This window comes from Buceros rhinoceros, unplaced genomic scaffold, assembly GCF_000710305.1.
Source record: "Buceros rhinoceros silvestris isolate BGI_N320 unplaced genomic scaffold, ASM71030v1 scaffold311, whole genome shotgun sequence".
Lineage (NCBI taxonomy): Eukaryota > Metazoa > Chordata > Aves > Bucerotiformes > Bucerotidae > Buceros > Buceros rhinoceros.
Genome location: NW_010392275.1, coordinates 9,569 through 23,936, shown reverse-complemented (window position 1 = coordinate 23,936; position 14,368 = coordinate 9,569). Strand labels below are relative to the sequence as shown.

Genomic DNA, 14,368 nt, shown 5'->3' with positions numbered 1-14,368 from the left:
TTTGTTTGAATAAGGAGGGGGGGAAAAAACACCCGAAACTTTTGGCAAAATCTTTATTGGTTCATTAGAGTCATGTTTTTTGAGATCATGCATAACACACAGTTTAGTTTGGTTTATACTTAACCATGTTAAGCAGAAAAATGCTAGAATTTAATGTTAGCTTGTATTTTTTTAAAGCTGCTGATCTTTGCTCTTTCATGTAAATTATAAAAGATATTATAAAATATTATAAGAAAGTATATTTGTTGCAGAATATTACATTAGAATTGTTTTGAGTGTATGTTTTGATAGATATTGACTGTGACTAAAGTATTTCAACTTGAGGCAACCATAACCAACTTAATTCTGCTGGAAATTGGAAATACTTATGCGGGCTCTTGCCTGGAAACTGCAAAGATGAGTCAGGTCATCTTGTTAGTTGAACATGAAGGTGTTTGGACTGCAGGGAATAATTACCATTTACTGAAAGAAATGGACTATCACACATGCAAAAGAATTGAGATACTGACAGGAAAAAATCAGAAATGTGCAGAAAGATGTGGAACTGTAAAGTTACAATTTGTCAGCTGTTTCTGCTATAACAAAACAAAATGCATAGATATTTTTCCTTAAGTTCTGGAAGACAACATTAGTAATAGTTGTGAAAGCAATAGCTCTCTTGAAGTCCTGCCATAAGGAAACGCAAATCTTAACTTTCTTTGCAGGGAGAAAACGAGTTTAAATGAAGAGCAGCTAAGATAAGCTCTGTCAAAGTATTAAAACAGAAATTGTTTTAATCATATTGACTTTTTAACAAAATTCATGTATGTCAGAGTTCTTCATAGTGATTTTTAAGTAGACTTGATTTCTAGGTGAGTTAAACTGTAGCTTAAAATACTGGCCTGGTTCAAGTGGCATTTAAAATTTGCAACTATAAATCTGAAATTGTTTGTATGTGTGCAAACCCCTAACTGTGGGGTTTTTTTCAAAGTAAATTGTTGTTATTTTCTAGTTCCATTTCTGATTTTTTAAAAGGATTCTTTATTGCAGGAAGATATAGAGGCAGAGTCTACGTTTTCATTAAATATGAACTTCAGCAGTAAACGAACAAAATTTAAAATTACTACATCAATGCAGAAAGACACACCACAGGCAAGTATTTTTTGGTGTTTTTAGCTTGAACAGCTTAGGAAGCTTTTTTTCCTAAAATAGTATTTATTATATTAGTTTGGTGTAAGCACATGTAAGAGTTCCTGTGTAAGACTTACATTATGATAAAGAGATTCTTTAAGTTTAAAGCCTAAGCACTGCTCATTTTTTTATACTTAAAATATCGGCAGGAGAAGATGGAATATAGGGAGTAAGAAAGCAGAAGAAAAAGATAAACGAGCTATTCCTGTTGTCCCAAATGGGATTGACATTTAGCTTGTCTTAATCTAATGAGACTTTTTTGTTGGTGGTGTTTATACAAGCAACTTATTCCAGGAACAGCAGAATCCATCAATTCTGTTTTCCTACGGTTTTGTGTCCTTTGGCAACTTAAATTAACTCCAGTGTTGTTAATCCGTGTTCCCTCTGTTTCTCCTAAAACATAGGATTTTGTCCAAGAGACGTATGTGCTGCCAAACTCGGTACATAATAGTCAATTCTGCCTGCCTCTCTCACTAGTAAAAACACTGGTTTAGATGTCTCTCCTACCTTCCCGCTGACTTTCGTGAAATCTGGTATTCTTAATTTATGCAAGTACTTTGCCTGGAATTGAACTTCACCTGGAGTTGTCTATTAGTTGACCACTTTTAATGAAGTAAAAAGTATAGATTTAAGATACTATTATGAAGTGTTTATTCATCTTGCTATATTTTAAGGATATACTGTTCTTCCTATATTGCAGGAGATGGAGCAGACCAGAAGTGCTGTAGATGAAGACAGAAAAATGTATCTTCAAGCTGCTATAGTCCGTATCATGAAAGCACGTAAAGTGTTGCGACATAATGCTCTTATTCAGGAGGTAAGATTAAATCCTCCTCTTAAGCATGATTTGATTAAAATCTTCAGGATAGTTGGGTAAAACATCTGACCACAAAACTCTCCCATGTCAAAACTAGTAACTCAGTGAAATTAGTGAGAATTACATTGGAGTTGATTTTGAACAGCAGTATTGGAGCGCTAGTTGCGATCCCTTAATCTTCTAAATAATGTGTCTTAGCACTAAAGCATTAAGTGCCTCTGTGCTTACTCCTTCCTGTTGGCTGGTTCTATGCCAACATATGTTGTATCTTGTAAGAATCATTTTAGGAACTATAGGTTCAATTGAAAATCTGGGTGTGGATATTCTAGGCGTGGTATTTCCACAGAAGCACCTAGCCAATTTTGAGCTCTAATCAGGATTTTATTCTAATTCACAGCTTAAATTTTAAAAGTTGTTTGAGCATGTAGACATGCAGTTCTTAGTCTCCCTTTACCATGAAGTGGTGTAGTTTTCTAGATTCTAAATTAATGGTCTGCGCCCTATTACAGACTGGCTGGGAAGGACGGGCTGTTTCTTTAGCTTTTCTCCCACTTTCCCATCTGTGCTAGCTGCCTGCCTAATTGTATTTCTTATTCCAACCTAACTTCATATGTCTCCTGAGCTGTGCTGGACAGGCTTTAAGCAGAGTGGTGGGAGAGGGAATAAAGATTCCTGCTTTATTTGACCATTTTGAGCATGGAGGTGGAGAGGCATTCAGTCACTTTGAGATTTGCCATGTGCTTTTTGTGTTGTGATGGAGGGAACAGCTTACCACACCCACCACTTTATTTTTGTTTTCTGAAAAAAAATAAGCAGCTACAGAGAGCTCATAAGTCCAAAACCCACAGTGTGAGACATCTCAGAGGTTTTTGGATAATGAAATAGAGCTTGTACACAAATACTCTGAAAGCAAGCTTGACTTAAGAAACCTGACTCTGCATATCTGAAAGATGAGGCAGCGTAGGTCCTGATTATTCTCAAAATATTTGGTTATTTTGTTTCCTTTACCTTAAATCTTCCATGCAATTATGATGCAACCCTGTGAGAATTTACAGTTAAAACAAAAGATGGTAGGCAGGCCCTGTTTCATCTTCGAAAAGACTTCTCCCTACTCTCAAATTCGTAGAAAAAATTTTCAAAGTGTACTTTGTTTCAGACCAGTTTATAAAGGTGGAATAGATCACAAATTTTTCTGTTTTGGAAACAAAAAGTCCTTTCTGGTTGCTCCTTCCTTTGTTTATCTGATATGCCTCTGCTGCAGTACTCTTGCAGAGTAATGTGGTCTATTAACATCAGGAGCTTTTTCATACTTTGCAAGAAAGGTAGATATCCTCACTGTTACTGAGTTAACTAAGTAGAGAGTAAAGTTCGTGCTCCTTTTATCTCTTACCAGCCACGGCCACCTGTACTGTCTTCTTGCTTTTGACTAAATTTATGGTCCTTCTGAAAATCGTATCCTTTATCATTTAGTTCTCAGTTTTGAATATTACTTATATCCTACATGGATTAGAGCATTTAGAAATTAAGCCTAGGCTTCTAAATAATTTATACTGCAATATAGTGTGGGGAGCTGATGTAGCCTCAAATGAGCAATTGTGATACCTCAAGCAATAAGGTGATGCAGTACAAAAATCCGCTAAGGTTAATTTTTTCTTCTTTTTTGCACTCTGAATTAATTTATGCCAATCTCCATGCTGTCTCAGCTAAACTGTTATTGGGACCTGAGCTTTAAAATGTTAGTTGTGTTCCCTACAGCCTGTGATACAGATCTGTCATTAGGAACTTCAGAAATTATTGTCAGGTTTTAGAGCAAATTGTGGGGAGACATGTTTTTGTATAGTTAATGCTTAAACACAAAGACGAAAATCTCATGTTAAGTGGAAATTTTACCTAGTTATGTCTGCATTGAGCTCAGTAACTTCTTTTGCTTCGTTTTGTGTGAATAAGGCCAAACTACCACATGGTTCAGAGTTGAACATGCTTCAGCATTCTCGCTAGACAGTTTACCAGAGTTCACCATTAAAAAATTAATAACCACCACTTCTATTAAACTTCTAAAGTATGCATAACTAACTTTTTGGCTGTCCAACTTCCTCCTTTTTTTTTCCCCTGTTAACCTTGTAGTAAGAGTTGATTTACTATCAAGAGCATTTTTATTCCTTAAAACATTAATTTGTGATGTTGTTACTAATTACGGTGACACTGTCACTTTTATCATGATGTTTATATACTTAAATATAATATATTCACTTAAAATTTCTAGTCTGACTTCATGACTCTTCTGAAGTCTGCTTACTATGAATGGTTAATATGTTTTTCTGAGATAAAAAGGCAGGATTATACTGTTATTAGAGATCTGATTGAAAGACTCCTAGCCTTAATGTCGTTAGCTCTGATTCTAACAGTTAGAGCACAGCACCACACACTTCATTTAGGGTGAGGTGTCCAAGAAAATACTCAAAGTAGACCTCTATATGTCAGCATGTGATCTTTGCTGAATTGGTAATTGTGTTAGATACACTCTGACAGTTCTACTTCTAGCTCTATGCTGCAGTCGCTTGCAGGACAAGGTAGGTTTTCCCTGAAAATGAATAAGGTCAGCGGGAGTGGTGGAGGGAAAAGATCAATGCAGTCATTCCCAGAAAATCTTTTTCTTCTGACCATCAGGTATTTCTATTCATACTTTTTATTTGTATTATCTTTGATAAACCAGAAACAAAACAAAACAACCCCTTACCAATACAAAATTCTCTTTTTTGTTCTGTCTATCCTAAGTAAATACACAAGGTATGATGATCACAATCAGTTTGAGTATAGGGCTGGTTAGGTGAAATCTGAGAAGATCTGTTAGCTTGTTAGCACCAAGTTTCTCCTCATTTGTACAGCTGTGGAACCAGACCCTTGGCCGCCAGCCCAACAAAGCTCACTCTTTTGAGCTTTTTGTTTGCTTTGCTGGGTGAGTTCTACCTGGTGAGTTTTGTTGGCTCACAGGGGACTCTAACAAGTTCTAGAGCTGGGACAAAGCCAGCCATGAGAAATTGTGGAGAAAACAGGAAATCCAGCTGAAATAAAAATCACTTTCTTTATAAAACAAATGAGAAACTACAGGCAAAATATCTTGTGACACCTCAGTAGTAAGATCTTTTGTTTGAAAATGTTTCCAAGTTAAGAGATATGCATATTCTGTTACTACACACCATTTCCTCCTCATCTCTGCAAGAGAATGGGCAAAATGGAGAACTATTAAGAGGCATATGAAGTTTTGCCTGTAGTGGCAGATTCTTCCACAATCGCAATACATGTATAGATTTGGGTTTACAATAAACAATCTTTCACTGTATGGATTGCAATTTCCAGTATAGCCAGATGGAACTCACCAAATTTTAGGTCTGTCTTCAGTGTCTGAAGAAAGAGAGGTTCATCCTTGTTGTCTAAAATTGTGTAGGAAAGGAGGTCGGTGGTGGGGCGACTCCACTTACGCCTTGCAGGCAACTGAGCAGTTTGAGTGCCTTCCAAGACCAGGTATACAGCCCTACATGGGCCAGAACTTTGTCAAAACACAGCAAATCCAGCTCACATCTCATACCCTGGTGGCTGCATCAGCAATGCAGTATCATAACTTTACAAAATGGTTGTTACTTGGGCTATCTTTTGTATTGAAAAGTGTCAGCTAGGGCTTTTCAGCAAATATCCTGAAAAAGAAGTGTTGGTTTTTTTTCTAGCAGATTTGATTCTCTAGTGCAGTAGAATCTCTGAGAATGGGTTGTGGTTTTAATGTATTTAAACTGTGCTACTCAAGAATGAATAAGGTCTTTTTATAACATTATAATAAGATCTTTTGATAATTTGCTGTGTACCTGCTTACAAGTCTTCCAAACATGTCTTTTTAATGCTATAAAGAAAACAAAGGTTTCACAAATCTTTACTAAATGAAAATATCTTCCTTATCTTTTTGTGATAACAGAAGTGGTGATGGATGAGAAAAAAGTTGTGTTCAACTTAGCTAGTTTTGAAAAATACAATCAAGTACAATTTAACCATTCAGAGTTGTATAAACTGTTAGGAAAACTAAGAGTAACACATTCTTTAGCATTTAGTTTCCAAGTAAGACTGCTGTAACTCAATTTATGAATCCATTAATTAAATATTCCAGAACAATTAAAGTACGTAAACAGAAGCAAAAGGGACTTAGTCTAGGAAGAGAGGTCAGTTAGCAAAGCCAGCATGGAAAGGCACATATGGTTTTACAAAATTTTCACTTTGCTTAAACTGTGATAATATTGAAGAAATGAATTAATATTAGAATAATTTTTAACCTGAATGTTTATTTTCATTTGTACTGTGACAAATTAAGCAAGCAAGAGGACTGAAAAGATCTGGTTAACAGGCAGGCAAACTGAACAAACGAACTGAGCAGTCAGTTAACTGTCCTGACGCTAATGTACAGAGATGCTTTGTTGATTGGTATAAAGTGAGCTATTCCAGGTTTCTGTAATACTGTCTTTAAAAGAAAAATACATTGAATTTGCCTTAAAGCCCTTAGCAAATATTTCTATAGCATTTATAACTGTTGTAAATAAAAATAACATAAAAGGTGTTTTTCTCTTGCAGGTAATTAGCCAATCAAGAGCTAGGTTTAACCCAAGTATCAGCATGATTAAGAAGTGTATTGAAGTTCTGATAGACAAACAGTACATAGAGCGAAGCCAGGCCTCTGCAGACGAATACAGTTATGTAGCATGATGTTGCTGTCCTGCAGGTATGATTGTAAGGAGATCATTGCTGTCACTGTTTGCTGTGTTCCTGTGGGAAGAAGCAGGCCTGTGCCTCCATAATTGGTCACTTGGCAGCCCCTGTTTTTCTGCTGTTTACAACATCACCAGTGCCATGTCATGAGCGTCAACGAAAATGCCTATAGATATTTCAAGCTCATGTCATTATGACATTTCTTAAAACTTTACTAAAAGAATGAGTGAAGTATTGCTAAAATGTGGAAAATTGGTTGGGTACCATGCTTTTTTTTTTTCCTCCCCTTTCACGTTTGCAGTTGATGTTTTTTAATGTATCTTAAGACAAAGTAAAAAAAAAAAAACAAAACACAAAAAAAACCCCACAAAACCCCCCTAAATATTGTAATATGACAGATAACCTAATAATTGTATCTACATTAAAATGTAAAAAAAAAGACAAACATGATACTGCTGCTTGTCAAATAAAAAAATAAAGTTATATAATGTGTCTTGAATGATTGTAGAAATGGATATAGCATTAATGTCTGTAAAAATTATTCAGACCTCGAAGAGTAAAAATAATGTTGTGTGTTTGGGTTTTGGATAACCTCAGAAGTAGATCTGACGTAAGAACTAATTTATATAGAACTGAATACCAGGTATGTTATGTTTGATGTCATTATAAAAAAAAAAAATTATGGTTAAGTGCACATCTTGTTTTCTTGAGATTAGGCTAATTTACATTCTTTGCGCCTGGAGGCCTACTCTGTGTCTGTTAATCTTACACTGTAGGAATACGTTGCAAGAGAAAATAAACAGACGTTTGAGAGGATTTCAGGAGCGTAGTTCACAAAAAGTTAGGAATGGTGGTTATCGTGAACATCAAAGATATAACTCAATGGCTTGTGAAACCACCCTTTTAATGGGAGAGAATATAACAGACTGGCAACTGGAAAATGTTTTGCTAATGCATTGGGCAGAAACACCGCATGGATAGGTACCGATGTTTGTTTCCACATAAGCCCATACTGATTTTTTTTTTCTTGTTTTCATTCCGGACTCATATGGTCCTATTTATCATATTTAGTTTTCCCCTGCCCCAATTCAATTTCTAGCTATTTGGGTGGGACAAGAAATCCATGGGCTATTTCATGTCCGGCATTGTTCATCAGGGGTTGCATGGTAACTGTGCACTCTCACGTAAGCAAAGTATAATTTTAAATGGTACTAACTACCACTGGAAGTAATTGGAGTTTAAGAGCATTAAGAGTATGAATACACTGAATGCCTGCTGCAGAAGAGGGCTTCCTCATGGCTACACCTGTAATTATCATTGACAGGATATATATTAAGTTAACTTTAAATGTTCTATTTTTGCCAAATTTTATTTGTGCGCATATAAAATATATGTGTAGATATATATTATTTGCAATATTTTTCTAGATTGTGATATTTCATCACCTACTAGGACTCCACAAATGAAGAATTAAATTTAAAGGACAAAACCTTTTCGGGGGAGCTTTTTCCTTCTTTTTCTCTTTTTCTAGTTCTTCACTGTATGAAAGATTTCTTTCCGATTTCTCAGATTGCTACTGTCTCTTATTTCTTCAGAGGCATCACATTAATTTGTTATCTAGAGGGTATAGTAAACTTTCTATAGTTGACTAGAAAATACATCAAGAAGTGCTTTCTTACATTTTCCGTATATAGGTGGCAAATAAAGGGCAATAAACAGTCAAGGGCACTAAACATTTCTTCCATATTTATGGTATTTTATCCCACTATGCTAAGATCTAGTTTTTTAAAATGGATTTATGTCTTAAAGAAGTGTGTTTTAACTGACCACGATATGGTGCAGTAGGTCATATCCGGTGGTAGTTCAGAGTCTCATATGTGTGTTGGGTGACAGCAGAGTTGCTTATAGTGTCACTAAGTGTAGTAGACAGGAGACATATTAGCAGATTTTGAATGGAGTAACTTTTCCTTTATTTCAGTGTGAAATGTTCCTATGCTTTATAAAAAGTGATTTGTTACTTCTTACACCAAAAATTCTATTAATAGAGGGAATATTCTATTAGACAATAGAGAAAATAGAAAAAAATATTACCTGAACATCGAATCATCAGATCCTTTCTCCAGAAAACAAACTAACAGTGACACCAAAGCTTCTGGAAACCAATGTGTTTTATCTTGTAACTTGTGTATGAGTCAACAGATTTTAAGCTTGTTTATTCATAAAAGGGTTAATAAAAGCTTTATTGAAATATAGATTGCAGTAGCAAAATTTTAAGTCTGAATTTGAAAAAGCCTCAAACTTATTTTCAGAATCACTTCATAGACAAAACAAAAACTTCACTGCTCTAGCCCAAACCTGTAAAGTTTTAGCATTACCTTATCTCTGAATTTTTGCATACATAAAGCATCAAAAGTAACATTTTGTTTCTTTAGATAAGCATGTGCTGAGTTGAGACATGTTCAGTGAGTTAAAAACATTCATATATTTCAGTGCAGTTGGCATCCCCAGACAATGTCTTTCATAATTATAGACAAACTCAGTTTTTTCAGTGCCTCTTGGGAAACATGGCTATAGCTGGGAAACACTTGGAATTCCACACCTTTCCCCCTAAGGAAAAAAGAATTGCAAAGATTCAGCCCTCAGTAGCTGGGTTAGGTGACTGAAGTCGTTGCTGGCACACAAGAAGTAGTGTAGTACTACAGCCTGGCAAGTGTCGTTTCAAAATACAAAGTGCTAATGGCTATTACCAGGAGAGACAAATTATAAGAAGAGAATACATCCAAAAATGCCACGCATTTTTAATTTCTCACAAAAAGACACTGGTTTAATCGTACAGACTTTTTTTTGTTGTAAGCCTATTGATGGGTATGACCTGCTAGTTTACTGGGAGCCATACAGCTGAGCCTGGAAAGGTAATGATTTCATACACCTCATACACTTCTACTGTCAAAATGCACTTTACCTCTCGTATTGAGTGTTGCTGATAATTCTTATGCTAACTGAAAATGTGTTTCTATCATGTTTTGTCTTTAGATTGATTATCTTATTCTAGGAAAGAAAAATGTGTATCTCTATTTCAGCGTGTTCACACATACAAGGGATGCTGCAGCTATGAAAGGTATTTAAATCACCATAACATGAGAAACAGATCCCAAAGCAAGAGAGTATCAGTGCTTAAGAAACCTTTCAATGAGTACATCACTTTTCCAGATAAGGAGCAGAGTACAGAAATTGGTCAAAAGGTAAATACATTTTAGAAGCTGACATCTTTCAGCTATGCTTAGGAAACCATTTCTTAGCCTTAAAGTTTATTTTAAAAGCAAGTCTTACAAGATGGTACTGGTTCTTGTGCAGAATAAATTCTGTGTGCCCTAGGGCAAGTACGTTAGGACTGTCCATTCTTTATAAATACAGTAAGCCCTTGTGAGGTTGAGAGCTGTGCTGGTGGTGGCATGTGCCTCTGGTGGGGTCTCCCAAGCCAGACAGGTCTCAACTGAAGGGTCAGACAAAGTGTGTCCACGGGCAGGATGGGCTCACTAGCCTTCGGGCAGCCATCCTAGGAGAAGGACAACTCTGACTCCAAACCCGGGCAGATGGAGCTCGTTTAGCCTTGTAAGGCATCCATCATCTAAGAGAAGGATACTCTAACCAAACCTACGACCTGAGGACTTCGCTGTCACTGTCCAAGCTCGCCAGGCCCTGGCAGATGAACCTCAGGTGTAAAGGGTGGAGCCAGTTCTGCACACGCTGCGCCTCACCTAAAAAATCCACTGCGCAGGCCCAAAGGGTGCACTCATCACTTGCAGTGAGCGGGGGAAAAACCCTTCCCAAATCTTTGTTCGCGAAGCCAAGCCATGATGATGAAGTACCTAATCAATTGAAGGTATTACAGCCTATGAAAACATTCTCCAGAAGCAATTGTTCTTGCACTATTTTCTCGTATTAAAAATCTGAAGTTATCCTGACTTGCTTACAGTGAAGTTGTACTGCACTACCTAGCTGATAGCAAAACCAAGTTTTTGCAAGTCATCAGGCAAAAAAAAGCAGAAGGATCAAAACATCGTTTAGATATAATAATTTTAAAACAAAGATTTTTGCTAAACACAAGTATGTCTGTGTGTGTTTGGCGAAAGTAACCAGACGTGTAGCTTGGATGTGCATTTCTTATTGTCTGCATTCTGTGGAATTCACAATTGCATTAATAAGGGAAGAAAATAACAGCCAGTAAAAGGACAGAGGTAGGTGAGGAGGCTGGCCAGTTGCCTGCCCTTTTAGAACTATGGGAGTTGTATTTTTGTTTTCTTTATTTCTGAGTATTTTAAACATGCAAGTTAATTAACAAGATTACTATTTAGTTCAGTGTTAATGATTACTTTGAGGAAGAAGCGTGCTAGAGTAGTCAAAGCAGTGATGCATTTGGCGTAGCCATGGGTTGGTGCTGCCCGCACCAATGGACCCAGGAGCATGCAGCACAAGACTTCAAAGTTCCCATAGTCTCTCCAGTAAGTCAAGTCTTGCATACGCATCTGAGAAGTAAAGGACTCTTCTAAGCCTGAGAAGTAGTACGAAGCAAGTCCAACGGTACTGTTAGTGACTTCTAAAACAGTTCTCGTAGTTTGGAGAATTACTTCCACCATTCGTTCCTACGCCCTCTTTATGACCCTTGTGACTGAAAGCTACCAATGGTGATTTAAGCAGAACTGCTCACTTGTTTGGTTGCTTTGACTGGAGTAATGAACGGCTTGCATTAACACTGTAGTAAGTTCGTCCTGCTCGGCTGGGTAAAGTAATGGGTGTGTGCATTGCTAGTTTATTACAATATCGAGTAGAAACTTTATAGTTGACTTCCTGGGGAACTTCATTGTATATAAAGCCTTTGTAGACCTTTTGGACTAGCCTGGTATGCTGTACCAGGGAGGGCTGTACCAACTTTGCATATCCTTCCTTTCACTCTTCCACTGAGATAAGTAAAATCGTACACTGCTCTCCTAATCTTCTCTGATGTAGTGTTACAAACCATGAACAGAAAGTCATGTATTTTGGGAATACAGAAAGTAAAGTAGGATGGATGAAACACTTCCCAGTGTCTGCAGGGCCAAAGCGTCAATTCTTTCAGTATGACTCTTATCCAACCAAATGTTTTATGTTAGTGTTTCAGGAGCAATGGATACATAATGAGATTGCTGGGTGTGCTTTCATCTGAAAGAGGCCTTGTTCTTGGCATAATCACTGAATGAAAACACTGTAATTATCACCTTTCAGTGGAAGCTGGTGGTTCTGATGTGTGTCTAGCTGTCTTTTTCCAGCAGCTGTGAACAGTCGCAGCGTAGTTGCCAACAGTTATTAAAGAGGAGTGGTTAGAGCAGGTAGCTGTTGCCTGTCTTTTAGTGTTGTTTATATCTTCTATAATATAAAAAGAACAACTCAGGTAGTCTTTCCTATTACATCGGAAAGTTTTAGTTTAGTTTCCTAAGATGTACTTGGGCTGCTTTCTTAAAAACTGAACACATAGGTCCATTTTCCTTCTTTCCAGCCACCAGCATAATAGAATTCATGGTTGTCAAAACTTGAGTTTTAAGAGAATTAGAAAATCTATCTGAAGCGTACTATACTATGTAGTCATCTGTATATTTGACTCCAGTTCAGAATGTTTTATGCCAGGTGTTTGGCTCTTTCAGAGTGGTAATATAGATTGAGTTGAGGTGCTGCCTAGAACTAATAAAGAGGAAACTGCTGATGGAAGGGTGTGAACGATTGTTACTGACTTACGCTTCAGAAGTTGATCTGCCGCGTCTGTGTGCACAGGATCCAGCCCATCACGCATTCCCTTCAGAGTTTAGGTCTGTTTTAAAGAGAGGGCAATGAGCTCTGATGCCAGTGGGCATTCAAGAAACAGGAGGCCTGGCCTTTTTGATGAGTTGGTCTTCATTCTTTCCTTGGCCAAGAGAGTGCCCCAGTCTTAACCAATAAGGCAAACAGGGCTCATTGCCTCTCTTGGATGTGTACAAACTTAAATTGGCTTGAAGGTAAATCAGCTAAAAGGGATGAACTCTTACTTGCTTCCCAAGGCTTTTTGTGTATTTTTCATTGCAATATGCAAGGGACTAAGAAACAGTAATTGGGACAAGGGATCTGTAACTTAGTCATGGAAGTATTCTGTGGGAGCTGGGGTTGTGGCTGTGGGTATGGGTTCCAGCCAGTGAGTTGGTACATCAGAGACGAGCCATCTCCTTCTCAGTGCAGAAGTAAAGAAGCAGTGGCCAGAATTCTCTATGCAAATTTCATCCTCTCTGTTGCTGAACATAATAGACTAACGTGACAGCTAGTAATCTATTTACTGTTAATGAACGAGTATGTGAACATTAAAGTTTAGGAGCCATCTCACCATCTGGGGACTCAAAAAGACTTGGAAATACAGCTTACAGAACAAACTTTTTGGACTTGCACGTATGTTCTGCCTGACTGCCCTCTGAACCGTGAAAATGAGTCATGTGCCTCTCACCTCTACCCCCAACTCAACAATTCCAGGAGAAATTCCCTCTCCCTTCCCCCAAGTGGGTGTTTGCTTCCACATGTTTTAGTGTACTGGTAATGGTGAATCTCAGCCTTACTGTAGCCACAAATTGAAGGGAATAGATGTACACCCACAAAGCATGCGCTGCTTAAAATCTGAGTCATGGCTGTGAATCAGAGGTGTGCCCATTACAGCTGGTGAAAGACATTTGGATTTGGGCAAGTGTAACATTCCTGTTGAGAGTAGCAGGAGACTCATTTTGGGCTAAGGAATCTTTCCATCCGCGTGAAAGTACACCTTAGCCTTAAGAAACCTCTATCCACTGAGAAGACCCCACAAATTAATGTCAGTCATCCCTTTTTGAGAAAAGTAATCAAGTAATTACACTTGCTGCTCCTTTCCTTAAGGCAGTAGCCTTGCCTGGTTTGCATGCCCTCTTTCAGAGCACTGGGTATTTAATTTTTAAAAATGTGTCTTGTAAGACACGTACATGGTTTGACAGATAGGATGGAAGAGGAGCTTCTGTCACTGAGTGAGATTGGTAATAGCTTAGTGGGAAGGGGCGAGTGGGGACATGTATTCAGGCCCTGAGCTACAGCCCAGTAGTTGGGGCAAAAAAGTGTGAAGTTTTGCATGTGGACTGACAGACCCTCTTTGTTCTTTCCCACACCCAGGCACAACCTTTGAAAAGCAGACTTGACAGGCAGAGCTGGAATATCTGCTCCTTCCCTTCCTGGTGCAGCTCCTGTGAGCATAAGGGCTTCATGTCTGGACAAGCCTTGATTTGCCAACCGGTTCATAGGGAAAGGTAGCGCCATCGCCCCACTTGCAGTGGCGGAAGTGTTGGGAGTGAGACGGGCGGAAGGCGCACTGCTAGAGGCAGCAGGGATTTACAGGTGGCAAAAGGGTGTGATCTGCATGGACTTAATTATAATATAGGGACAAAGATCATAAACTATGTATAAAAACGCCAAGAAGCCCAGGGTAGAGTTCTTAATAGTGTGTATCTGAGGTGGCTCAGGAAACAGTAGGCTATGTGGGTCATACGTAGTGACAAAGATGAAAATGTGACAGGTAAAACAGCTGCTTTATGCACAGATTTGCTTTTTCCTTTTTTTTTT

General features: G+C 37.9%; 1 protein-coding gene across 1 annotated transcript; it reads left to right on the top strand.

Annotated features, from left to right (window-relative positions):
• Positions 1-1,033: 1,033 nt before the first annotated feature.
• Positions 1,034-7,221, top strand: LOC104500614 (cullin-2-like). The gene is made up of 3 exons (XM_010144286.1): positions 1,034-1,131; positions 1,871-1,987; positions 6,599-7,221. Exons 1-3 carry the CDS (start codon positions 1,066-1,068, stop codon positions 6,728-6,730), a joined length of 315 nt encoding a protein of 104 aa, XP_010142588.1. The 5' UTR covers positions 1,034-1,065; the 3' UTR covers positions 6,731-7,221.
• Positions 7,222-14,368: the final 7,147 nt, after the last annotated feature.